The sequence below is a fragment of the Manacus candei genome, unplaced genomic scaffold (assembly GCF_025592945.1).
Source record: "Manacus candei isolate 608988 ecotype Guabito, Panama unplaced genomic scaffold, ASM2559294v1 h1tg000048l, whole genome shotgun sequence".
NCBI lineage: Eukaryota > Metazoa > Chordata > Aves > Passeriformes > Pipridae > Manacus > Manacus candei.
The window spans coordinates 10,362,869-10,372,100 of NW_026138096.1; the positions used below are offsets into that span (position 1 = coordinate 10,362,869).

General features: G+C 47.3%; 1 gene segment (V, D, J or C); it reads right to left on the bottom strand.

Moving 5' to 3' along the window:
• Window positions 1–2,126: 2,126 nt before the first annotated feature.
• Window positions 2,127–8,132, bottom strand: LOC127476131 (T-cell surface glycoprotein CD8 alpha chain-like). The segment is given in 6 exon segments: window positions 2,127–2,187; window positions 4,233–4,263; window positions 5,812–5,928; window positions 6,490–6,564; window positions 7,143–7,508; window positions 8,074–8,132. Coding segments are annotated over 5 exon segments (618 nt in total).
• Window positions 8,133–9,232: the final 1,100 nt, after the last annotated feature.

The following is a 9,232-nucleotide window of genomic DNA, read 5'->3' on the forward strand; positions in this document are numbered from 1 at the left end:
CTGCAATTTTCTCTCTGCAGGAATAGAGAAGGGGAAAGATCCATCAGGTGCTCAGGGCTGGTGTTGGAGCCAGTTGTGTTTTAGCCAAGGGAGCTGCCAAGTGCCCTGCCTGGCATTCCATGAGGCTGGTGGTGAGGCAGAAAGGTCCCCTGTGCCTGTGGGGATGTTCTTCCTTAGTGCTGCTGCTCTCAGCATTTTCCTGGGCACTTGAGGGAGGACATGTAGCCAAAAGTTTTCACATGTCTCCCACCAAGAGTAAAATTCCTCTCCCCCCACTTCCCTGTGTGCCCAGGCATAAGACACACTCATGCTTTTTTCCTCATCCTTAGCCTTTCCTACTTGAAGTTTAATCTTTCTAGCTCTGGTAAATCTCTATGGATTTTCACTCCCTCCCCATTCTAAAATGCTTTCAGGATCCCCCTATGTATCAGTGGGCCAGATCCCAGCTCTTTCCCTGTCCTTCCCTACATCCAGGGTACCTGTATCTGGAGTCTTGATGCAGGGGTCCTTTTCAGTGATGCTGTGCTGGGTGATGAGTCCTGGTGTGGTGATGACTGTAAATGAAAATTCAACATGTAAGCAAATACAGTGAAACAGTTCTCTCCTGCCCTTTCTGCTCTCCCAGCCCTGCCAGGGTTTGTCTGCTCCTGTTCACAGCAGAGAGCTCAGATCCACGTGGAATTCATAGAGCCCCTTTTGGATGGTGACTCCCCCAAGGAGGGTCTCCCAAGAGCTGGTAAGGAACAGCAGAGTCCTTATTTCTTTCTGTCTGCCACCCTCCTCAGAAAGCCTGAGCACCCTGATGTTGTAGGGCTTCTGGGAGCAATGTTTAGGGAAAAGGATGGGGTAGTGGTGGACTTTGCTTTCATCTTCTCCTGTCAGAGCCATGGATGGGATGGAGAAGTGAGGATGGGTCTCCCCAGTCATCGTTGCCTTTGGGCAGGAGCAATACCATGAGGAGAGACAGCAAGAAGTAAGCCTCTGGCAGGAGTATTAGTGGGTTGGTCCCAAGATGCCTTTCCTGACACACAGCCGGGTTCTTCAGGTGCTTGATTGTTCTCTTTGCAGTTCCTTTTTGGTCAATTCTTCTTTGCATTTGGTCTGAAGAGCTGCTTTGTGCAAGGCAGGTGGTCAGTCAGCTGAACACACTGAGAGTGCTCAATGACCAAGGGTATGATTTCCTTTTAATTTTGTTTTAACAACTTGTGTTTCTCCTCTGTAACCACAGGGGCTTCTGCCCTGCCCAAAACCCCTTGTCTGCTTCACCAGAGAGGGCTCTGGTGCTGCCTCTGGGTGACCATTTGCACATGGGGATGGGTGATGCTTCCTGGAGCTTGCAGATCTGAATAAACAGAATTTACTGCAGTCAATCAACATGTCCCTAAATAATCAACATGTTAAAAGGCCCTTTATTGTTAACCAAAACAATCGACAGAGACTATTTTTGTTACCCCTCATCCATTTCTTTTAGAAACAAACAAATCCCACTTTCCTTACTCGGGCCAAACTCCTGCTGAAATTGGTGGAATTGGGGATAAGAGCAGAAGAGGAATAGCATGAGGGAAACAAAACATTGCCCACAGAACTGTAAAAAGACAAGAAGTAAGGCCCTTTAATCCATATTTACTTTTTCAGTCCAGCCTTGTAATAGGTTAGACAAAACAGTACAAATCCTAGGAGAGAGGTGGCACCACAGACAGAGGATGTGTTAAGTGAGAGCATTTATTTCCAAGTCACTTTGTAGTGAATTCAAAGCCTGGCTGCATTTTAGAAAGAAGTAGCACACACCCTTGAGTAGAGATTTATTCCTTATTCCTCATCTGCTTGTCACTGATGCCTGTCAGCATCAGGATTGACCTGATTCCTTTGCCTGAACCCTGTCACTGGGAATAGAGGGCATTGGGCCTTGGGAATTGATTTGAAAAGCTCCAGTTTTGGAAGGAGCTGTGCTTTAGGGTGCAGTTCCCAGAAACAGTGCTGCTTGTTGTCTGGGTGTCTGTGCTCCATCTTGTCTTTTCCAGTTTGCCAGGGCAGAGTGCATGAGGTGCAGTCACAGCGTAGAGAACGTAGGAGATGGGTCTGTGTGCTGACAGCTCCCGGGAGACGATCCAGAAGCCCAAAGGTGTGGATGCTGCAAGGTGTCAGTTTTTTGTGCCGGGTTTGGTGTGGGGCTTCCCCTGCCCAGGCCTGGAGAGAGAAAAGGGTTTGATTGACTTTGATGGGAAAGGAAGAGAAAGGCAATTAATGTGTGATGAGCTGATGATCTTGTTTAGCCTTGGTCTGCAGCCAGGGACCTGCAAGAGGAGGCTGCAAAATGTTCTGAAATCATCTTTGTGCTAGTGAAGGATCTGCCAACATTTCAGGTAGTGACAGCCAGCAGAAGGATGTTTTTAAGATACACTGATGATGAGTTCTTGCACTAATTTAAAAAAAGGGAGAAGGTTCAATTTACCTCTGACTTCTGCTCACTCCTGTCCTCTCATCAAGCCTTTCTCCACATTCAGAAATGAATAAATAAAGAAGACCTCGTTTGTGTTTTTTTTTTGGAGTTGGACAAGCTGTTATCAATTCCTAGAGACTTTTTCTTATTGCAACCTGTCTCCTGCAGAGGAGTTTGAAAGGAGGCTTTCTAGACAGGCAGAGTGCACCCAAAATGATAGAAATTACTGGTCTCCAGGACCTGAGAGTTTTATGCTGATCTAACAAATTGGAGATTTGGCACCCTTCTTTACTGAAGATTAATTTGTGGTGGAAAATGAATCATTCTGCTGCCAGCAAGAATCCCAGGCCAGATCCTTAGGTGCTCTTTCATGCTGTGAATTGCACTATTAACTTCTAAAGAGCTTCATTTCAATAATTGGGAGTTGCTCAGAGCAGCAGAAATTTCCTCTCTAAATAAAAACTGAAATATGCTACAATTTCTTAAACCATGTCATGTTAGTGCAGCTGAAGGAAAGGTGTCCTTGAGGAGGTGATTTCCTGAGGTCCTTGTAACCCAACCACTCCTTTGGTGCAAAACTGAAGAGCTGGGCAGATATTTTTTCTCTGTAGGGACAGAACATCCCTGTCCAGGGCTAGCAACAGGGGTTGAGATAAGTGAAGAATGCAAACATCATCCTAAACAAGGTAGAGCTTTTCATTATCATTTCTCCCTTGGAAAGGCAGACAGGGATCAGAAGAGTACTGGCTATAATAAATATCCATTGTAAAACTGACAGACTGTTCCCTTTTTCAGATGGGTAAAAAAAATACATTCTGCCTTAAAAAATTGTAGGGATCTACTACTGTAGGGGAGGGTGGTCTTTCTGTGAGAGATTGTATTAATTTAGACAACTGAAAGACAATTACCTTTCTTACTATAAGCCCCATGGATGTATAACAAAGAACATGAATTTATCTGATTTAAAAGATGCTCTGATTTGCAAAGAATGAGGCTCCAGAGCTGTGAACATGCTGTCCAAAACTTTCTTGGCTACCCATCTTTTCCAAGCACTAGCCCAGCACTGGCTGCCTGGAGCAGTAGCAATGATTTCTTAGTGGCTCTCTGGCCACAAGCCCCAGAGTGCCCAAGGCTTGCAAAGCTGCAGAAGTGGTTTCCTGCAGAGCAGGGGAGGTGAAGAAACTGGCTGCAAGGAGGTCTTTTTGCAGAAGGATAATGCACGTGGGCAAAAGCATTTCTTTTTCCAAACTGGCAAATTGCAATTCTCCTTGTGATGGAGTTTTCCTTGTGACTCAGGATGATGGGTGGGTTGGGGTGGCAGGAGGGAAAGCATAAAAGAAAGATCTTCGTGTGCCCTAGAAACTGGGTTACTTTTAAGTCTGTTCCTGTCTGCAGTGCTGTTTCTCAGGAAAGTCATCCAAGTTTGCAGCAGCCTCCCTGCTGCTGTTCCTTAGTGCCTGTAGGGGAAATAGAGGCCTGAAGCCGTGGTGATTTTTTTGGTCTGCCACAAGCACCACCTGTCTTTATGTTTTATATCTACTGGTGTGTCAGGGCCCAGTGATTTGAATTAATTAATCATAAAAAAACCCCAAACAAAAACTGCAAACAAATCCAAAAACACAGGACAAGAGAATCTTCTGTCTCATTTTTGCCCTTAAGTAATTTCACAGACCCCTCCCATCCACCGGCTGTTGGATGAAGAATTTTTAGGTTGCTTTTGGGCACCTTCCTGCTTTGTTGCCTGAGGGTGCCAAGTTTAAGAGAAAATTGCCAATGCCTGTCACTTACTAACCTTTTACACCTGCACCTTCATCTTCTGGTTTCTAAAATAAGAAAGAAAATGTTTTAGTTTAAAGGTACCAAGTCACAGTAAAGAAACACTGCAGCAAGGTGGGTCTGGTGTTCCCCAGCAGCTGATATCTTTAAAATTAACCACGGATAAACCTGGTTTATTTTTAAGCAAATCCCTGCCAGGGAGTGGTGCTGCAGCTCATGTTACCTCAATATTCCACTTAAACATTTTGATGAATTAAAGTGTGAGGTGAGTAGCAGTAGCAGGGTCAGCCTGGGAACCCCGTGGGTGAATTATTTCTGTTAACTTTGGCACACTGCTGAAAATCCCTCAGCAGCAATTGTTTCTACAAGAGGTGAGTGGCAATGGTGCCACTCCACATGCAACCAAGTTGAACAATGCTCTTCCCCATTTTCGCATCTCTGTTGTTACTTTGGGATGTGTCCAGCAAAATACAGTGTTCTGCCATTAATTTTAGCCCAAGGTATTAATCTGTCCTTCAGGTCTTAGGCTGCTGCAGAAATTAACTGCAGCTGATGGCTTTTCACTGATCATTTTACATCAGTGTTAAAAGGCAGAAATAAATCACTGAGGGGTGTTTGTAGGTTGTGTGTTGCAGGTCACCAGGGAATGCCACTGTATGTGGAGGGCTTTTGGCTCCTGATGACTTCAGAGGGAATTTGGACCAAGTCCAGGCACTCTGCTGCATCATCAGCTACTTCCCCCGAGGAGAATGATTTTTGGCTGTGTCTCCTTAATGCTTTTTCATGCATTCCTTCCTATCTCTGCAGAGTGTGGAGATTAGTATTTTTCAGGGCTGAAGGATGATGACAAATGGTACTTTTCTAGCTGGGTCAGCTGGTAAATTCATCTGGCATCAGCTCCAGGCTGCAGGGTCAGGGAGGATCTAGTTAGGTTAATTCAGCAGCAGAACTGCTGGTGTTCAGGCAAATGAGCAGAGCTGGATTAATGAAGTCATAACTTCTGGGGGTACTGGAGAGTCGAACTGATTTCAGTGAGCTAAGCTGAGTTGAATCCATTTGCACTCATTGCTTGCTCAGGGTAGTTCAACTTCATTTCAAACACGAAATTTCACCAAAGGACTTTTACTGACCTGCATTCCTGCTTAAACTGTGGCAGTCTCTGAACCTGTGTAATGAAGTTACTTTTTTAGTTACAGCTCAAGCTGCTACTGGGAGTCTCAGCATATGCTGGAGCATATTTACCCTGATGTGTCAGAATGTTTCAGGCCCTGGTACATTAATCTCTGACACACCAATTTAAAGATAGTAGAGCCAAGACAGTTCTGTCTGTTTCTAATCAATTTTTCTTCCTTGAAGGTCTTTTTCAACCTAAACACATTTCTGATTCTATGATTCTAAGTTGTTAATTATTTTTCAGCCTAAGCCTACTGATGAGGAAAATACAGACAGTGATTCTAACAGTAGTCCTTCTCTTGCACTGACTGTGTCCTGGTTATCTCATGCCTCACAAAGCAGGCAGAACATCCATCCCTCTGAGGGACAGGGCTGTGGTTTGAGGCTGGAAGTGCATCTATAGGGATTGTGGTGAGTCTTACTTGGGCACTGCAGGATGGTGATGGCCAGGGCGATGAGGAGCAGGAGGTAGGCACCTGCCAAGGGAACCCAGATGACACCATCACAGAAGGAATTCAGGTCCTTCTCCGTGCTGGACTCTGAAGGAATAGAGAAGGGTAAAGGTCAAAAAAGCACAGAAACGTCAAGTTTGTAAAAGACCTCCAAGATCATTGAGTCCAACCTTTGAGCATGAATGGAGAAGGGGAGAGGTCCAGCAGGTGCTCAGGGCTGGTGTCACGACCAGTTCTGGTGGAGCCAAAGGAGCTGCCAAGGGCCATGCCTGGTGTTCCATGAGGCTGGTGGTGAGGCAGGGGTCTTCCTCTGGGCTGCCACTCTCACCATTTTCCAGAGACTTGAAGGAGGACATGTAGCCAAAAATTTTCTCTTTCCCCTGATGAGGCTAAAACCACCCTCAGCCCCCAAGGCTCTGCCCTCCCTCCCCCTCTTCTGGGCATGCCCAGGCATGAGACATGCTCGTGCTTTTTACCTCATCCTAAGCCTTTCCTGTGTGGGATGAAACACTGGAGTTTAATCCTTCCAACTCTGATAAAGCTCTGTGGATTTTCACTCTCCTCCCACCCCAAAATGCCTGCAGGTTTCAGTGGTATCAATGGGCCAGAACCCAGCTGCCTCCCTCTCCCTCCCTGTACCCAGGCTACCTGGATCTGGGGTCCTGACGTCGGAGTCCTTTCCAGTGATACCACGTTGAGTGGTGGGTCCCGGTGTGGTGATGACTAAAAGTGAAAATGGATGAATTCAGCAAGTAGGGAAATGCAGTAAAACAGGTCTCTCCGGCCCTTCAGTTCTCCCACCCCTGCCCAGGTTATAGTTTTTTCTGTACACATATTAGGGCTTCATAGAGCCCCTTTTGAACGGGGATTCCCCCAGGGAGGGTATCCCAAGAACCAGTGAGGAGCTGTAGGCTTCTTATGTCTTGCTGTCTGCCACCATCCTCAGAAAGACTGAACACTGAGTTTTAGGACATATGTGAGGTGAGGAAGGAGAGGGTAGTGCTGGACTTCGCTTTACTCTTCTCCCTTCAGAGCCATGGATGGGATTGAAAAGTGGGGATGGGGAAATGATGCTGGGTCTCCCCAGTCATCTTTGCCTTTGGGCAGGAGCAATACCATGAGGAGAGATGGCAAGCAGGGAGCTTCTGGCAGGAGGACCAGTGGGTTGGTCCCAAGAGGCCTTGGGCAAGCAAGCAGGGAAATGGAGTTTGTGGGAGAGACAGCTGGTTAAAAAAGGCACAGGCAGGAGGTGCTGGGGATTTTGGCAGAGCTAAAAGAGGTTGGGAGTAGATATTGCTGACCTGGGAAGAAGGCAGGCAGGCCAGGGCTGAAGTACAACATTTGGTTGATGTTTGCGAGGCAGAAATAGTTCCCCTCATCCTCCTGTGTGAAAGACTTCACTACCAACCGATAGATAGTGTTGTCTTTGCTGGCCTCGAAGCGTGTGGATGTTCTCTGACTCCCCTTGAAGGTGGCTCGGGATAGGGAAGAGATGAAGACAATGAAGTGAAGGGTCCCACTCTTGTCCTGGCGGACCCAGAACATGCCACTGTCCTTCTTGTCAGTCTGACACTCCAGTTCCAGCCGCTGTCCCACCCGGAGCTGGGTGATGCTGTTGCGAAACCTGATCTTCATCTCATACATCTGGCCAGGGATCCCGGGGCAGCCTGGAGGAGAGAAATCCTTGTTGGAACCTCTTGGAAAGAGCCAGTGGCCCCTCTGAGCAAACCTGGTTTCCTGTTCTCAGTCTGTGAGGTCAAATGCAAAGGAGGACCATGGTGTCTGGATGACTGGAAGGCTTTGTTGGAGTCCTTGCTGGGATTGTGCATGGAGGGTGCTCAGCAATCAGCCATGTGGGTTTTACAGATGGGTGCTGCCCTTCCAGCTGCCTTCTCAGGGATGTTATCCCTTCCCAACTTATCTGAAGTGACTCCCTAAAGCACTGAGTGCTAAATGCTCTTTATTGCCTCCTTCTCCCTCCCCTCCATAACCACCTGTATGACAAGGCTCCCTTCCTGGTGCTTGTGGTGCTGCAGCCACCCCTCTGGCTGCCCTATGCCGGCTGAGGTGATGCCGCCTTTCCCGCCACAGTTACTGAGCACATCTCAAAGTCGACCTTTTTATTTGCTATTTCCCACGCTTTGACTATTTACCCAATTTCTTGTATTCAGTGGAAGGTTTTTCCTTGTCCCTCTGGGTGATGGGGCTGCACCACCCTGTATCCATACTCACAGAGTCCCAGAGCGAGCAGGAGGAGCAGGGCAGGAGACCCGTCCATCTTCTGCTGGGGGTGTCTGTCCTTGGAGATGGTGCAGTGCTGCTGAGACGATGTTTCTAGCTCAACTTGGGAGGCTGGGTCACACTTTGGGGAGGATGTGATGTCATCAGGACCCTCTTGGGTAAAGAGGGGATGCTCGGCATCTGCGGCAAAATGCAGAGGAAAAAAATCCTGAAGAAATTCAGTTCTAATGTGCAGTTTGGCTCATTTTTCCTGATAATTTCTAAATGGTGCCTCAAGGATTTTGCTTTGATGTCTTCCCTAGAGACTCAGAGTGCTGCTGCTCATGCCTGAGGTAGGATCAGACACCCCAGGCTGCTGTCCCCCAGCCCTCTGGGCATCCACAGCAGCTCCAGCTCCACAGAAGTCACAGACAAGCCTCGTGCTTTGGCTGAAGGTCTCCGGTTGGATTTCTTGCCAGGGATTCTGCCTCCTTCTCTTGAACACACTCAGGGGGTCTCATGTGGATGGCAGAGCCCAGAGCATTTTCTTACCCAGCGAGACACAGATGTTTCATGGCATAGATCCATGTGTATCATTTATCTCAGAGTACACTCATTCCTGACACACAGCCGGGTTCTTCAGGTGCTCGATTGTTCTCTTTGCAATTCCTTTTTGGTCAATTCTTCTTTGCATTTGGTCTGAAGAGCTGCTTTGTGCAAGGCAGGTGGTCAGTCAGCTGAGCACACTGAGAGTGCTCAATGCCCAAGGGTATGATTTCCTTTTAATTTTGTTTTAACAACTTGTGTTTCTCCCCTGTAACCACAGGGGCTTCCGCCCTGCCCCAAACCCTCTTGTCTGCTTCACCAGAGAGGGCCCCGGTGCTGCCTCTGGGTGACCATTTGCACATGGGGATGGGTGATGCTTCCTGGAGCTCTGCACGTACAGTAACAACAGTTTCATCAGACTGTGAGGGGCTGGGCTGGTATTTGATGTACATCTTTCTTCCTTGCTTTCCTGCTAATTGTTTTTGTGTGTGGTTTGTTTTTTATAAGTCCTTTGAAAAAGAAGCTCCTTTATTTTCCTTAGTCTGTCAGAAAGCAGGTGCTGTTGGCTTCGATGTCATTTGCCATTGGGGCTGGTACTCAGAGCTGAGTTATGGAAAATGGTTTT